General features: G+C 39.0%; 1 protein-coding gene across 1 annotated transcript in view; it reads right to left on the bottom strand.

Moving 5' to 3' along the window:
* atrx (ATRX chromatin remodeler) overlaps window positions 1-16,812 on the bottom strand; it is a 47,938-nt gene extending 31,126 nt beyond the window's left edge. Inside the window, exons 1-16 of the mRNA XM_041796961.1 lie at window positions 16,619-16,812; window positions 14,344-14,405; window positions 14,189-14,238; window positions 13,959-14,077; window positions 13,787-13,867; window positions 13,524-13,633; window positions 13,361-13,428; window positions 8,543-10,875; window positions 6,879-6,951; window positions 2,727-2,875; window positions 2,478-2,639; window positions 2,233-2,356; window positions 2,044-2,143; window positions 1,601-1,774; window positions 283-424; window positions 71-180 (exon numbers count right to left, since the gene is read on the bottom strand). Of these exons, the coding sequence (XP_041652895.1) occupies window positions 71-180; window positions 283-424; window positions 1,601-1,774; window positions 2,044-2,143; window positions 2,233-2,356; window positions 2,478-2,639; window positions 2,727-2,875; window positions 6,879-6,951; window positions 8,543-10,875; window positions 13,361-13,428; window positions 13,524-13,633; window positions 13,787-13,867; window positions 13,959-14,077; window positions 14,189-14,238; window positions 14,344-14,400 (3,852 nt within the window). The 5' untranslated portion in view covers window positions 14,401-14,405; window positions 16,619-16,812. The remainder of the gene's footprint in view (window positions 1-70; window positions 181-282; window positions 425-1,600; window positions 1,775-2,043; window positions 2,144-2,232; window positions 2,357-2,477; window positions 2,640-2,726; window positions 2,876-6,878; window positions 6,952-8,542; window positions 10,876-13,360; window positions 13,429-13,523; window positions 13,634-13,786; window positions 13,868-13,958; window positions 14,078-14,188; window positions 14,239-14,343; window positions 14,406-16,618) is intronic.
* Between the last annotated feature and the right edge of the window lie 1,134 nt (window positions 16,813-17,946).

Here is a 17,946-nt window from a genome sequence, read left to right on the forward strand (position 1 = left end):
AGCAGCTTATCTACTCATCACAGTTCTTACATTTGATTTGATTTTTAGTCAGGCTAGTCTCCCTCTTTACCTGAAGCGTTTTTCCTAGTCCCATACAATGGGCAAGGATGCAGCCGGAGCCAGAAGACTTCTCAATCTTCTTCACAGATTCACAGCAACAGTCCCACATGAACTGCACCCCTGAAATCAAACACAAAAACAGACAAGTTGTGAGTCTACAGTATCTCAAGATTTCACACTGAGGTGTTTAATTGTAACTGAATTTCAACCTCTTGCCCTTACCATCAACCTGATGAGGTTTTAGCTTTGTGACAAGGTTCCTGTGCACCTGTACTATTGGCTCTTTGGTTTCTTCATCCTCATCCAGCACGAGCTTGGTGGTGATGGGACAAGTCACCTCTGATGACTCCTTAACAACAATCACCTGAGGTAAAGACAAATAAAAAAAAAGGTATATCAATTTCAATTTGAGTGAGAAAGTTTCAAAAACATGTTTGTTCCAGGTAAAATCTAACGACTTTTAAAGACTATGAAACTGTGTAATATGCTGGCTAAACATAATCTTATATTAGAGTGTATTTCTACAAGCCTCAATAAGGCTACTCTCCACTCCTAACCTATGTTAGAACCAAGTATGCTTCTTTAAGTTAAACCAATCTAAGTTACTTATACTTGGTACACTACGAAAGACAGAAAATGTTTGTAAATTTAATCTTATTCAGATATGTCAAGCAACAGTATAATGAGTTCAAGTGAGCTTTATACAAAGCTTTCCACACTCTTCTTATATAATAAGCAGCATGGAGATATCAAAGAAGTAAATCACAAGTGTTCACAGCTCTGAAGGGACACCTTTTACTGGTAAGCCAAACATGAATGGATTTTCAGATATCAAGGGAAAAGTGTACATGAGAAATGGCTAGTTTTACTCAAACTGTGGCTCAAACATGGTTCTTCATTAGTGAAAGGTATGAATACTTGGGCACTCAAATACTCGTGAATGTCATCACTCAATTAGCATTTCATTACTTGCACACTGTTCAGACTTGAGTTACGTTTCCATATTTGATCTCATTTAGAGACACATGTGACTGAAGTTTCTGGGTTGGCCTGACTGAATATAAAAGAATAATTAACAGTAAATAGTTTTGTCTTGTCTCTTTAAGCATAAAGAGTCAGACTAAAGTAACAAAATAAACTACTTTATCAGCAGCTATGGTAACTCTCAAAAGGGACACATTACTTAAAATGTATATGAAAAACAGATGGCCCTAATGTTAGCACATGCCTCTGTGAAGATACCAGAGCAGACAAGATTAGACTGGTAATAACAGAACTGGGGACTAGAATCGTCCTGTAATCAGTCTGCTTAACTCAGTGGTTTTGTTGAATGCACTTGCATAAACTCTTGGATTGAGCATGATGCAGCACTGTTGAAGTCATTACCTCCAATAACACGTTATCCTAAATCTGTAACAATATTGTACAAGGTTCTGTACTTGTTACCTTGCATCCGGGGTTTCAGGAGACAACCTCTTTGTGGAACAGAGAACTTCCCAGCTGGGGGTTTTGCACAATGTCTGTTTAATTTCATATTTACCTCTCGAAGTTTCTCCCTGAGTGCCTCCCTCTCAGCTATACGTTTCCTCCTCTCCTCCTCCTCCTTTAGAGCATCTCTCGTCTCTGTCCGCAGCTTGTCATCCTTCAAGATTTTGCGGATCTTCTTGCGTCCCTTTTTGCCTTCTCCATCCGGATCGTCGTCTTCCTCTCCACTCTGTGGAAAGGAACATTAAGTTCAGCCCTCTGATCTTCAGCCCTAAGGGGAAAAATTCACTTCCTATGATCAAAAGCCGAGCAGCTCTATGATTAATTTGTGTCCTCACAACACACTCCAGGGGTAACTTCAAATTACATTTTATGTGGCATGTGTGACTTGACTGGTAATCGTTATGCTGGTCCATCTCCACCTGGCAAATCCTGAGTGAGGAAAAGAAATTTTGGGATAGCTGGAGACTATAACAGAGTGCTCTGCATTTTAAACACCTTCTCATTGCTGGAAGAGGAATCCTGAACTTTGATCCTGCGTCGCTTCTTCTTCTGCTTGTAACTTCTCTGTTTCTCCTCATCCTTCTTCTTGGAAGATCTGCAGACACAAAACAGAGTTCAATTCAGAAAGAGCAGCAGATCAATCTGGATCCAGTGGCAGTGACATATTACTGAAATTGTTATTACCTCGTCTTTCGACGCTTCTCTTCTTTCTCTGATTCACTGAGCTCCTCACTGACCCCTGACTCCTCGCTGGACTCTGACTTATCAGACTTATCAAAGTCTGAATCTGCAGAGTCATCACTGCCCACTATAATGAAGGCAAACAAAAGAGAGACAAGTCACCTTCTGTATGCACTCTGAATTCACACTATTTGCACCCATATAGTGAGGACACAACATGCAGGACAAATGAAATATTCTGAACCAACCTTTTCTTCCAGACTTCTTCTTGCTCCCCTTCTTCTTCTCTTTGCCAGATTTCTCCTCTCCTGATTCACCCTCACTCAGCGAGAGTTTATGCCGAAGCAATTTGTGGCGTTTGCCGGGCTTCTTCACATCCACATCAGAACTTGAGGTGTCTGTGTCATCATCTTATAAGAGAGAAAGAAAATTTCAGACAGTACAAAATTAAAGAGGCCTACACAAACAGCACAGTATAGTTTGACAATGTGTGCAACCTTGCTCTTCATCATCATCATCATCTTCCTCTTTTTTAACTTTCTTGGAGGCCTTCTCATCCTTATTGTCTCCCTCATTTTCAGAGGAACTCTCTGCGCCGGATGAATAGTTGGATTTTATTTGAGCCAGGAGCATCTTCTTTGCAATCCTTCAGCAGCAACAGGACCAGAAAGCAAAAGAAGACAGAAACGGGACAAGGTTTTAATTAATCAAAAAACTGTTAAAAAAAAGTAATCAAATGAAAAAAAATTTAGTGTTGGAGGTCAAGAAGAGGAAGTAGACGGAAAAATATCATTTAAAGTAAAATTAGTGCTGTCAGATTATAAAAAAAAGTTTTTAAAGATTAAATCAAGGAATCTGATGGTTTATAGAGACCAATCAGACTTAACTGCATGTTTAAAATGTGGTTGCTTTGCATTTCAGAACTAATTTTCAAGTCCTGATTGACAATGTGAAGCAGGTCTTATTCAGGGTCCGACATTAACGGCTGCCCGAATGCCCGGGGCAACTTCAAAAAGCCGACGGGCAAGCAAAACTACTCTGAGATTTTCTATTCATTAATTTTATTATTTTCTTCTCTCGTTTCTGTTACTACAGATCCCCCGAGTAGCCGGATGCAGTGTGTCGCTGCCTCCATTGGCTGAGTGTGTCTGCTGACGTGCAGACAGCTGCACAAACTTTTAACTAAAAACCTTTATGAAGGTAAACACTGTCATCAGTAAAGATTCATGGTAGGTCACATCAATAAGTCTGTTACCCACATAAAGAAGACAGGCTTTAACTTCCAAATTTAGACGTTTATTATTTTAAATCCATATTTTATTACCGTTGGATGCATACGACGGAGGAGCGTGTGTAAGAGAAGAGAGCAGAGGAAGCCCGCAGGTGTTGCGTCTCTTCAGTTTGCTCACTCATTGAGGTGTGCTGTCATGTTGTCCCATTTCCTCGTTTTTAACTTTTCCTCCAGCCCATGCTCTCTCACACCCAGATCTTTTGACAATTACGTCGATGCATGGGTGTTTTATTTTATCTGAAATGCTCTAATGATCATAAATATTGTCAAAAGAGCAGAAATATAAAACCAAAGCTCCAAATTGAGGCTGGGTGAAACAGTGTGTTTGGAGAGCTGCAGCAATAAGGCAGGGCTGGTTTTAGTCATTTGGAGGCCCAGGGCAAAGACCAATATGAGGCCCCTCCTCCTTTTACTAAAGGATTAATAATGAGTGGAAATTAGAAAGCATCTCTTTTATGTTAATAAAGCCACAGAACTCCAGTAAATGTTATTATGTCATTATCAGTGAGATATTGGTTCTTCTGACTCTATACAGACATTTATATCCCATTTAACCTCATAATTATCCACCAATACACTTTTTTATTTCATTTCAACTACAGATTAACAGACCTATTATCTACCTCACATTCCCGGTTTGTACTGTGGCTCTTGCTAAAGTATTTTTTAGCCAATGTGGCTCTTTGGTAGAATAAGGTTGAGTACCACTGGTCTAACTGTTACAGTTACAGGGTGGAACTGTGAAATATCACTTTAAAGGGGAACTATGTAGTTTTGGGGAAGACATTTTTAACCAAATAAGAAAAATCTTAATTGGTTGATTTCCACGTGTGGGCAAAATTTCTTCAGTTTCATGATGAATAAACCAAATAAAAACAGAAGAAAAGCAACATTTTATTCTTGCTGCATATGTAGCAGACCCCACCACTTCTCTAGTGTCAGTGTTTTGTTGACCTCATTTTCCTCTGAGAACAGCTGGTTTCATCAGTTACGAAAAAAATTTTCTGAGTTTGTATTATTACCTTATTAGTATTGTAAGTATGAAATTCCTGAGTTTTAATTTCTTCGGAAAACAACCTGGTGCAGCTTTCACATTGCACTGATCTGTACAAAGTTAAATTTAGTGGGCTAACACATAGCTAATAATTACAGTTTTCTTAAGAAAGAAGTGTTATGTACTGCTTTCCACAGTGGACAGGCAATGGATTTTAGTTCTAAGTATGTTGTGAGCAAACTGTATGCACTTGACAGCCAGAAAAAGTATCTCCCGGACAGGGCAAGTAGGAATTTAGATGGGGCAAGTAGATTTGGAAGGGCAAGTAGGAAAAAATCTTAATGTCGGACCCTGCTTATTGCTCCTTGATTTGAAAATAATTGCAAATAATTGCACTTTGTGATCTTGATTCTTAGATTCATTATTCTATTTACCACTGTTATATAATGAGAAATATGGAGGAGTGCATAATAGGACTGGGTGGTATTTTTTTCTTAAAACTGTCAAACTTTCCAAACATGTACAGCAGCATACGGTATTACCCCAAGGTGTTTAAAACCACATAATACAAGAAATCAATCCAATCAAGCACCTGCCAGCATGCACATACAAGCACAATGACACAAGACCTGATCTGACACTTTTTGCACAGAAAACTGTCAAAAACTAAAGGCATTAGATTTCTCAGTACACCAGACCAGGACCGAATTTTCTGATTTAATGAACTGTTAAGAAATGTCAAATGGCACGGGGGAAAATACTTTTGGACCATAAAACTCAAATGTGGTGTTTGCCAGTACTTTTATGCCTCTATTTCAGAAATATACAGTATGTTGATATCAATGTCTTATCATCATAACACAGTTTTTGTGCTGAGCTGACTAAACAGTTTAAAAGAAGAATAATACTATTTGTCAGGGAAGACCTGTTAAAATAAAGGTTGGATGACAGACACAGAGTCTATTAAACCACAGTAAGACAGAATCAGAGAGGGTCTGGGGTCCAACACTGAATTCCCTGGGTGATTGTGAATATTTATGCAACAATTTGTGGGGAAGATGATTAAAATCATATAAGTATTGCTAGAACACACAGCATGGATATGGACAGGTCTTAGTGACTGCTAAAGTTTAAGACCTGTGACTTGTAAAAATCAGACTTTTGATGATTTTGTATGTCCATAAATTTCAAATGTTCAATTTGACTATTCAAAAGCTTTTAAAAGGATCCCTGGGAAGCCCGTGACATTGTCATTGAAAACAATAATTTCCACGAATGCATCGCAATGCAGACATGGACAACTCTGCAGCGGTGCAGAAGCAGATCATAATTGAAGCAAAGAGACACTACTTGTGTATTTTCCCCCTTGCAGCTGGACCTACAGTAAATACCCAAATAACGGCCTGTTTTCCTTGGCCTCTTTGAATGCATTTCAATGGTAGTCTGTTTTAAATGGCGCTGTATTTCTTGTCTGCACAAGTGTCACCCCAGAAAAATTCGATGCTTTGCAAGCCTGCACTCAGCAGAGCGTGGAGACAAAGAGCTAATCTGTGAGAATTATACAAAAGAGGACAGCAAAAAGACGCTTTCATCAATTTCATCTATATAATCATTTTCCCCACCGACAGTTTAAAACTATTGTGGTCATATTTTTCAATACCGTTGTGATCACTAAATGCAGCAATACTGAACGTAAATACAAGACAAAACACATCTGTGGAGCAGACATGATACCTAGAAATCTGAAGTTTATTTCTCTCATTAAATAAGACGTGTGAGAATGAGGCAAGAACAAGGCGAAGAAGCTGATAAGGCTATTCTATTTTCTATATGTAACATGGTTAATTTAAATGTTTAAGAAAACAAGTTAGCCTGTACATTAATGAAAAAGGGAGAAAAACAAACCTTTATGCACACTTTCAAATACTAAGCCCATTTCACTATTCCATCTTCAAATGCAGTTAATATTTATCAAGCAAACCTTTTACTTAAAATAAGACTTAATATAGTTGAATTGTTAATTTTATATCAGTAAGGTAAATGATATGTCAAGTAGATGAGATTAGATTTATAACAATACCAAACTATTATCAGACAGGACCTAGGAACGTGAAGTTTTGTTTTGGGTGCTTTTTAACAGATCAAGTTCAGTAAAAAACATCTTTTGGTATTTTTCAGTGTGCAACAATGGTGAGCTCTGCCCAGCCATGATTTATAAAGTATCTAAGTATGCCACCAGCTAATGTAATAGGTTATACAGTTTTACATTAAGAAAATTGAAATATTTTTTATAAAATGAAGCAACAATTTTATATTTTCACTAATGTAAAAATAGTTTTTGACCCACTGTGTTGAGACACGCACCTGTTCTCAGGATCATCATCGTCATCATCCTCATAATTTCCAGAGGGCTTTTCTTTGTCATCCGCTTCATCTCCTAAAAAAAAAACAAACACAGAAATTGTTAATGGGTGAAGAGGTGGATCATTAAAGCTCCTTGAGTTTTTAGCAGGCTACCAAATGGACAGAAATTTTAAAATGTGGCCCTTTATGATTTAAAAGAGACCTTCAGCACAAAGAGGGATTATGTCTATGGTTATTTTGAATGCATAAAACAAAGGAATGCAAACATTTTGGCTAAAATCATCATCACAATTATTTGTATCTACAGTTTATTGAGTTCACAATTATCAATCACAGCTCTTTCTAGGTTTTAAGCATGTTTTTGTTGTTTATCTTTACTTTCAAAACATATCCTAGTACTTATCTATAGCTGGGCTTGACTAGGGCATCATCCCAGGGATTTTGAGCCAAACATGACAGCAGCAGCAGCCTCCACTACACCCACAGCTCTGGTGTACAGTGTTCATCCTTATCTAAAGCCTGTCACACATTAGAGGAGAATATTGGGCAGAATTTCGGCTTGATTTCCTCCTTCCAACCAAATTCATTCATGGTCCAGTTATAGGATGATTCTAAATTATAACAACTCCTTTTACGTCTCACAAACGTCATCACAACTAAAATTTCATTCCAACATGGATTTCACCATCTTCATCTTTTTTTGATTTTCTTTGGTTTTTTTTTTTTTTGTTTTTTGTTTTGTTTTTTTTTCTGAAACTGTAACACATTCCAGGACAGTCAGCCAAAGATTTTAATCATCCTCCATGTTTGTTTTGCTTCAGTGGTAACATTATATATCTTGCGGGATTCTGCGACATCTCATGTCTGTGGAATCCACATGGTGAGATTTTATTCAAGATGGCAGGTAAGTAGTCTTATCGTCTAGCTGACTCGTGTGCATTCTCAGAGAATCATGAGATAAAAAATTGTTTAAACTGTTCTTATGCTTGTGCTCTTCCCTATTTTTACAACCCTTTAAGATCTAAAAATCCTCTAGCACCTTGATTCCCAGCCTGGGTTGCAGGACCCCTTAGGGTGGCATCAGAGTTTCGGGGAGAGCGGGCGAGGCTCTAGCTGCAGCAGAAATAATTAATTCAACTGTTTATGGGTAAGAAAATTTGTGTGTAGAGCTATTTTGTTGGATTTAAACAAAAAATCACAATTTTAGTTAGTTTTGGCCACAATGTATCCCTATTTTTGTAATAGGTTTAAGCTTTCTTAAATAGTACCCCTTAGGGTGGCATCAGAGTTTCAGGGAGAGGGGGCGAGGCTCTATCTGCAGCAGAAATAATTAATTCAACTGTTTATGGGTAAGAAAATTTGTGTGTAGAGCTATTTTGTTGGATTTAAACAAAAAAAAATCACAATGTTAGTTAGTTTTGGCCACAATGTATCCCTATTTTTGTAATAGGTTTAAGCTTTCTTAAATAGTAGTGAGGGGGGGCTCACAGTAAAAAAAAAAAAGGTTGGGAACCACTGCTCTAGCGTGTTTCCAGTGTAACTAACATACATACATAATTATCACATATGCGGAATTAATGGCTTCACCTGATAGGAACCTGTAAAAATGTGATGCAATCATTATTTCAGTGTTACTGAACACACCTCTCTTGTTTTTAATTTACCTGAGGATTGATGAAAGGGACCACTGGCTCCCATCACATTATCCTCAACAATGGGTTTGATCTTCTGCTGGTCACTGTCCTCTCCAGAACCACCTTCAGCCTGTTCCTGCTCCTCTTCCTCCTCGCTGGAGGATGATTGCAGTTTGGAGGTCGTTTTGGGGCTCTTTCCCTTGCGCTTCTTTTCATAAGACCTCCTCCGGTCCGCTTTCTTCTTCTCAGGGGTTTTGTTGTCTTCCTCTTTTGCTTCATCTTGTTTCTTCACTCGGCTAGATCTCCTCTTCCCTGAGCTCAGTTTACTCTTCTTTTCTTTCTCCTGTTCAGAGTCAGAGTCAGAGGAATCTGTGATGTTTGGTTTCTGCTTCTTCTTGGAGGATTTTTTCTTTTTGTTCTCTGAATCTGAATCAGAGCTTTGAGACTTTCTCTTGCGTTTGGATGCTTTGTCTGTTTCCTGTGCTGATGTGTTGTTTTGTTTGAATAAACACTTTTTAGCACTTGTGCTCTTCTGATCCTCATCTGTGCTGTTTTCTTCTGCAGCTTTCTTCAACAGTATGTCGGGAACTTCATCAGAGTCAGAATCAACCGTCTTTTCCTCTGAAGCCTTGCTCCGTTTCTCGTCCTTTTTTTTGGTCTTACGAGATTTCTTGGAGGCCTTGGCCTTACCCTTACTATCCTCCTCTGTCTCGGACTCAGAGGACTCTTCCTTGCTCTGTATCTCGTCCTTTTTTTGGGTCTTACGAGATTTCTTGGAGGCCTTAGCCTTACTATTCTCCTCTGGCTCTGACTCAGAGGATTCTTCCTTGCTCTGACTCTCAGCCTGCTTCCTCAGAGGGGTAGTCTTCACCCTACCAGAGCGGCTGCTGGGTGATGGGTTGTCTGAGCCATCTGCAGTAGCATCATCATTTTCCTCCTCGCTTTTTTCTTGTTTTGCTTGTACTTTTTTGGGTGTTCCTTCATCTTTTTCTTTGTTTTTGGACTTAGAGTTTATTGACCCACAGGTCTTTACAACGGGCACAGGGGTCAGTTTGACAATGAGGTTCTTTACCTTAGGATGGGGACGAGGAGTGTTTGCTGAGTTTGTGGTCGAGTTTGTGTCCGATTTTGAGTCAGCTTTTGTGACCACATCAGTGTCTTTCTGCAAGAGCATGCTAGAATCCGATAGACTTTCCACCATCTGAAAAAGCTCTTCAGGAACTGAAGGAGACACCGACATAATGTCGTGATCAAGTGACATTTCGCTGGTTGGCATGAGTGCATCATCACAGACTTCAGTTTTTATAATGGTTTTGGTTATGTCACATTCTGTTTGGCTGTCTTTCATTTCAGTCTCTTCTGACATGTCATCATTGTCCTTGTCCTGATCATTAACCTGATCATTATGCTTCTCGATGAGGGGATCCTCGACCGGTTTCTCATTTGGAGCCTCAACTTGCTTTTCATGTGGTTCCTCAGCCAGCTCCTCTATTAGTTCATTGTCCAGATCCTCATCAAGATCCTCCTCTGGCTGCTCAATCTCCTCCTTGGTGTGATCCTTGCTTTGCTTCTTGCCTAGCTTCTTACTTTGCTCCTTGCTTTGCTTCTTGCTTTGCTTCTTTCTTTGCTCCTCACCTTGCTCCATGCTTTGCTCCTCGCCTTGCTCCACACCTTGCTCCTCCACTGCAACAGCCTCATCAACTGTCTCTGCCTCATTAGCCATGTGATCGTTTTCTAGAGGGGCTTCAACTTCAGTACTCTTTTTTACAACATGTTGCTCTTCATTTCCGTTCTGTAACTCCATGTTTTTGAACTCGGGCCTCAAGGCTTCTTCCAAAGCACTGTGAGCTTTTTTCAAGTCAGCAAGCACAGCTTTGAAGGCTTTCAGATGTCGATACCTGATGGATTTATCACCCTTCTCCTCCGTCGCTTGCTGGATGAACTGGATGAATGTATTGTTCAATCCAGTTGTAGTTTCAACAAGCTTTTTAGTCTTTTTTATAAGTTCTTTTGGTACCTGCAGTTTTTTGTAGGAGAATGTCATGGTCCCTGAGCCTTCAGTGTGTTCTTTTCCATTCACCACTGCTTTGTGCTCTTTTACCACTTTGCTCTTGTGTTTCTTGTTCACACGGTCCTCTGAGGTTTTCTCCACTTTTTGTTGCTCCAGACTTTCCATGATGCTGTGGCATTTGGAGACTAGATCTTGGAGGGGATCTGACCTGCAGACATAGCAGTGCCATTTGGAGAGCTCATTGGTGATGACTGACAACTCCTTCCTGCCAAGATTACGTAGGATGCACTTCTTGCAGAAAGCATTGTTGCAGTAGTCGCAGCAGATGAGTTTGCCACCTTCAGCACACCATCTGGGGAAGAAAGATCGATACTCTATTAAGGCATGTAGAAATGAAACCTACAAAATTTTAAACAGTAAATACCACTTTAACCTCACAATAGGCCCAGTTGCCCTGTGCTGATCTGAAGCATGACTGTTCAAAGTTGTACTCCTGGATCCGCACCTGGTCTTTACTGATCTCACTCATCAGTGAGAGAAGCCATGTGCAACTATGGGATCATAGTATGCACAAAAATCTCGAGTTTTGGTCTTATGTCATAAATGCTTAAGTTGCGCTGTGAATGCTGACATTAAACCGCCACTGTAACAGAGTTATAGACAGCTGGAGCAGAGACAGAAATAAAACCTATCTCCCCGTCTACCTGTGGGTTGAAAAATTATTATAGAGTGGGGTTATCAGTCGCAAAAGGGGTAAATCCCCCTGGCAAATCACACCCTAGAAACCACTGCAATGTCAGCACAGCACGCTTGGAGGTGGGGCTGGCTCGCTTTGCAGCTTGGCGCAGCATGGCTTGGTTTGGCTCTGCGCAGCCAAAAGCCTTCGTGGAAAAGCCCTGTATGTGTTTCTCCATGCAGCCAAATGGTGTGATGCTTTGATAAAGCTCGACAATTAAGTCTGTGCTCTAAAACGTTGTAAATAAGTTACTAAACTTTCTTTAGTATGTCATAGGCCAATCACTGCGAATACGCACCAGTGCGCAGAGATACTGAGTCACTTCAGTGACACCGACTCTTTTCATGCAATTTGACCTTATTGCATTAAAAATCTAATGACGAGGTTGGTAACAGCACAGCTTTAAGAGAGTAAAGATTAGTCTACTGTCTGTGACAGCTTGAAAGATGGCAGTGTGCTGTAGTTTTTATGACACAAGAACTTTCTGGAGATCAGGAAACAATGTCCCCTCTGTGCGACTTAAAAAATACATGATGATAAATGATGTGTGAACAAAGTTTGTACATATTACTTCGACACTTGTATTGCTAAGCCATAACCAGGAGTTAAATCAGCCTTAGCCTTTCATCTTATTTTTATACATGTGTGGCACAGTTAAACATGAGGATGTGAGTGTTGTGGTTGTTTTCTTAGACTTTTCCTTCATTCAGGGAGGAAACTTTACCAAGGTGAACTGTATGCTAACACATTGATATTTCCATTCCTTTCATTAAACACACTGCCAGTCATTCTGAATAGTCAACATGGATTGTCAGAATACATGTGGGGTGAGGATGGGATTGGAAACACCTGTTGCGGGTGCATGGCAGGAGTGGGCGGTAATGGTCAGAAATCCAGCAGGAGCGGAATTAAAAAGAGTCCTGTGCAGGGCTCTAGTCCACTTTAAAGCTAGAGGTTATAGTAGATACGATTATTGGAGATATGTTGTAGAACATGTAAATACACTCATGCATGCTTGCAAACTTCATGCCACTTCTGCAAAGTCCAATAGTCAGTGTCCCCGGTGTCTCACACATCTTAAAAGCTAAAGAATATTGTAGAAAAAAAACATTACTGACCAATGCAATGAGAAAATTCATCCAAAATGTAACTCAGCATGCCAGAGACAAATTTATAAAGGATGTATGTTTGTCAAAGACTAACAGCAAGGACAGTTTGACTATAATTGTTTTTATTCACTATTATTTTTTATAACAGAATACCGTTTAGTTAGGTTTTTGTGGGGCCTTGTTTTTGTTTCAGCTAACTTAAATGATTTTCAAATCTTAGTTGCTTCGTTGGCTTCACTTAACTATAATAACTGGTACTATCATATGTTATATCAGTGCACCTGTGCTGTGGCCTGTGCATAAACAACCGCCTTTAAACCCACCTCTTTCTTCCTTTCCAGGGCCAGGGAAGAGTATAGTTGTTCAAAATAAACTCTGGGAGTCAAACATGCTTGGGCGCGGCAGGCACTGTCAAAGATGAGTGCACCTTTAGTTGTCCAAGATCGCACACATTTGGGTAATAATTAAGTTAGAGTTTGTCTAAACTCTAAAAGTAAAAAGCTTTTTAAAGGGTCCAAATCAAGTCAGTCAGCATTAATCGTGAGTCAGTTAAACTCCATAACAAGTGCATTATTTTATTTATTGTATTAAATGCATGCTTTATTTTCCATTCCAGTACACTTTGGTTAAGACACTGCAACATCTTCTTGCAGCAACAAGGATAAAGGAATTAGATAAGTTTCATAATCTCCAATCTACTCAAAGTTCCTTATTTCTTTTAAAATCAAAGCAGGGCCATCAGGAGTTCAATTAAACTTAGTTTAAGAAAAAAAATACAAGAAAATTTAATTGTTTGACATTCCTAGTCAAAATATCAAGATACGTATCATATCAACAGTAAACCAAACAAAAACAATCATGATGAATCATTGTCAATTCTTTGGAAATACCCTGTCAGCTCTACCGGTTTAAAAAATATTTTTTTCATAGAACAACTTACTGATTTAAAGATTAGATAATTGTATTTATTCAGTGCTTGTGTAAAAACATACCTGCACTGCTCATCCATCCCATCAGAGTCTCTGTTGATATCGTCACTTGTGTAATACTTGAAGCATGACTATAGGAGAAAGAAATAATATCGTCACAAACACATCAAATGCACATAATTAAGTATATCGTCTATGTTAATACGTCAAATGTCTAATTTTCTACCTTGCAAATAAGTACTTTGAGCGCTGGATGCTCATACACAGAGTTGCGCTGAAACTGGTTGACTTGTTTTCCACAGGCTGTGCAGTTAACCTTCTTCTGCAGGGTATCATCTGTGATAAAGAAAAGTACGTTTAGAACAGTCTTTGTCAGCCTTTCACATTAGCGAGTTACAACTTTCAGGAAATCCTGTTCATTTACATTTATATTCTACAAGTGCTCACAAGTTTAATCTCTTAATAATAACATAAGACTTTTCTATTTACCTGTATGCTTTTGTTTGAAATCCACTCTGAGTTTCATGGCGCCTTTATTTTCATTTCCAGCTGGTCTCATCACTAAAGTTCCTGATCAAAGAAAAAGCAAACTTGATCACACATCCCATTGGATAACAGCATCTGCATTTCCAGGCAAACGAGACTGCTCCACCATCCATACCTTTAGATCCACTGCCTTTGTTACTGTCTGAGGGGTTGTCAGATGAGGCACCTTCATTCTGACTCTCAGCTGAGTCTGATTCATTCCGTCCAGTGTGCTTGGTTCCAGTAGCAGACTTCCTAAAATCAGTTAACACATTGCTTGAATGTTGTAAGCTGTCAGTGGGAGCAGTTTAGTAGAGTTGCCATAGTAAAACAACAAAAACAACATTTCAGAAAATTGCTCCTCACCTCTTTTCGCGAGAAGACGAGGGCTTCATAGTGTCTGTTGAGCTCCCAGGCTGAGGAGAGTACAGAGATTATCTTGACAATGAGGATAAAGCTAACTAAAACAAGCAAAATATGTGATGATTTGTTATGATTATCATTACTGTCAGCAAACTCACCTCCTCTTCTTTCTCTGCCATTTGGTCTTTGTTGGATTCAGAAGAAGACAGACTCATTTTACCTAAGGGGACATTAAAAGATTTTTAGCATGACATCAATATTGGCAGATATAAGCTTTAAAAAGTAATTATCGGTAGTGGCATTTATGAAAACACATGCCAACATTTATGTCCTTTTTCCTGCCTGTAAATATCAGTCGACCTACATCAGCTGAAGCTTGCATCCCTAAAACTAAGTACAGGAATAAAAGTCAGAAATATAACATTAGTCTTAGTATTTGTTGTACCACACAATATAAAAGACAAGCATGGTGAGGTTACTACTGTTCAAGTACTGATATTCACGTGATAAATCAATTTTGTGATTATATTTTTGATCTTTGAACCTTTTATGTATTTCAAAGTAATAAACTATAATATCATAATACACTAAATTCAACATACTGACAAAACGTGGTCCAATATTAATGTAACTTAATGAAATTAAGTGTGATGAATAGACAAATACTTAAGTTTTTGCGTTAATCTGCTGTGTTTTATGTTTTATACATTGATTTTAAAACTGAGGGCAAACATTGATATCTATTTATAAACTAAATATTTAACTGATGGCAAATGCTGATCTTTCTTCAAAGCAGTTTTTGGTGCAACACTCCCACTGTGCTTACATTTTCTTTCATCTTTTACCACAAAAACTGATCTGACTTTAACCAACAGGCCATTTATTCTGCCCAACAATAACAGTCTTCTCTTAATCAGTCAGTATGTGTGCTAAATGCTAGCACTGATGCAGCACATTAGATAAAAATCTGATACTAATATCTGTTTGTATTAGCTGATGGCAGATGTTTGTCAAAAGAGCTGATATAAGCAAATACCAATGTTTAACCAATGCATCCCTATTTCTGAAACCAAAATATGCCCAAAAAGCTGTATCTTACCCACTACATTTTCACCACTTATTCTGAGGGTAGCAGAAAGTAAACTAAAACCTCAATAACAAACATCAAAACAATGCAAAAACATAGCCTTAATACATGGATGTCTGTCAAACAGATAAAATGCACATATGCTGAATAAAAAAATGTTTCATTTTCTCCATAACACATATTTTTGTTGTTTGATAAGATCAAATCAAACTTTTGCAATGTTTATATTGGTAACATTGCATATTTAGCATAATGATAATAATGATATCCCATATTCATCCTTCAGGATTTGAGGCAAGTGCTGATGCGGTTCTGGTAAGGGACTATCACAGGTTGTAGACAATGTTGAGGCTTTCTGACGTTTAGTAACTGGGACACAACACCGACCAAACTTCACTCACTAGCGTTAATAGTCCGTCAGTGCAAAGGCATAACTGCAAAATGAGTGTAAAAACAACGACATCCTTTCCTACATACTATTCTTGCCTTCCCTAAAGAGTACAGTTCCGTTAACGACATAATGTTGTTCTGTACTTGCATGCAGCAGGAGCATGTCACTCGGCAGTCGGAGGCACCGCTGTTTATTTTGCTATTTTGCGTCATCATAATGTGCTGATTAGATCGCCCTGAGCCGAGTGGAGCTATCACAGCCACTACCAGGCCTAACAATGCCTTCAAATCAACTGTCAGTCGAAGAAAAGGAGCTTGTTCGCCTACCAAGCGTAGAACATTTCTGCATGTGAAGCTTCTTCTTTCTCCTCAATGGAGGCTTTCCATGTTTTGACAACAATGTTGAACTCCTGACAGTCAAAGGTGCCAAGTTTGGCTAACATTAGCTGTTGTCGCATCCGCTATTAATGAAGAACTACTTCCTTTCATTGCCCTATGTTGCCCTGGCAACATTGCAATCTCGGCAGTGCATGCAAGCTCCAGTGCATGGCATGCACCGAAAAATGCACATACAGGCCTTCCCGCTTTCTTTCGATACCATGGCACGAACCATTGCGCTAACTGCAGCCTGGCACACACCTAGCTGGTAGCATTAGAAGTAGAGATGCCGTGTTGAACGTTTGTTAGAAACCGTGCAAACAAAATACTTAAGTTTTTTCATAATAGGATTTTTAGTTTGAATTATGGATGTAACCCTCCCTCTACACCCATGTGCCGACAATGCATGTATACAGACTTGAACATTGCCGGCTGCGTAGCTAATAGTTACAACACAGCTAGCCTAGCTTGCTAACTAGCATTGTGCACTCATGGCCCGGTGCGCCGCTAGTGAAGGTAGTACAGTAATCATTGCAAACCTGACTTGTCCAAACACACTGATTATGCCGTGTTCCTACCTGCTTTCCGTCGTCGGCATTGCTTAACCGGTAAGGAGACGTTTTGTCAATGGTACAAGGGGTCCAATTCAATCTAATTTGCAGGTTTTTCGACAATGCGGAAGCAAGAAGAAACACTGAATGCCGAAACAACTCCGGTCAGAGCAGACAAAGCGAGGGGACCATCTTGCCGGATGGCTGTGGACGCAGTAAAATGGCGCATCTAGCCTAAATCCTGAGCGCTTTCCGATTGGCCATCAGCCTCCGACGCTCTCCCGCGCTGACTGGTCCAGGTCCACCGGAGCCTATTGATTCGTTTAGCCGAGGAGAGAGTGATTTTCTCTTGGAAGTGAAATGCTGCTGGCTCTATTCCCATTTCATTCATTTGCTGATACTATTAAAGGCGCGCTACTTTGTTTGGCGTCCAAAATCTTTATAGTAAAACAACATGAAGAAGATAGCTAGTATGACAGACAGACAGATGTACTGAATGAGATAATTATTAATATACTGTAACGAAGTGATACCCATCCAAACAGCTAGATTGTTTATTAAGAAAAAAAAACACTTTTGCAAGAGCCACATTCATAATCTGTGGGTGTGAATCCTAACCTGACACGCCAGATTGATTTGTTTCACACAGCCATCTGGGAAAGCTTCAACAGAAAATGTTTGAGAAAAGGCAGAGGCTTTGGGAAAAAAAAAAACTCTGAGTGTGACTGGATGAATGTTCTGTCTGTCACATTTCTGGGGCCTATGAGCAACAAAACACAGGACGTAGCAGCTATCAAGGAATAACGCGAAACACGGCAACTATAGACACATAAGTACTCGATTTTTTTTTTTTTTTTTTTTTTTTTTTTTTTTGCAATTTGAAAAAATACAAACTCTAGTTGAGGAAATCAACCATCACAAACACTTCACCTGAGTAACAAACAATAAACAAGGCAACAAAAACTAGCTGGGGGGGTTGAATAAATATCAAATAAAATTACAATACAGACATAAGTGCAATTGCCTTTAAGTCACACTAGATTAGAAGCCAAGGCTGTATTTGAAAAAACAAGCTTCCAACAAACAGAAAACAAAATGAACATTTTAGATCAAGATACATTTTGAGAAGTCAGCACAGATTTTTCTTGCAGTCTTGTTGGAAATCATTTTTTTTTAAGGACAAGAAATACAATTCAAAGTCATTTACAAAAAAAATCAAAGGGGGGCTTTCCACCTCTCCATTTACTACAGTGAATATGATATTTACCCATAAGTAAAACAGTATTAATCATGTCAGAAACAGATGAGTTCAAGTTATCCATGTACAAAAGAATATTACATGTGTCAAATAATGG

The sequence above is a fragment of the Cheilinus undulatus genome, linkage group 10, assembly GCF_018320785.1.
Source record: "Cheilinus undulatus linkage group 10, ASM1832078v1, whole genome shotgun sequence".
Classification (NCBI taxonomy): domain Eukaryota; kingdom Metazoa; phylum Chordata; class Actinopteri; order Labriformes; family Labridae; genus Cheilinus; species Cheilinus undulatus.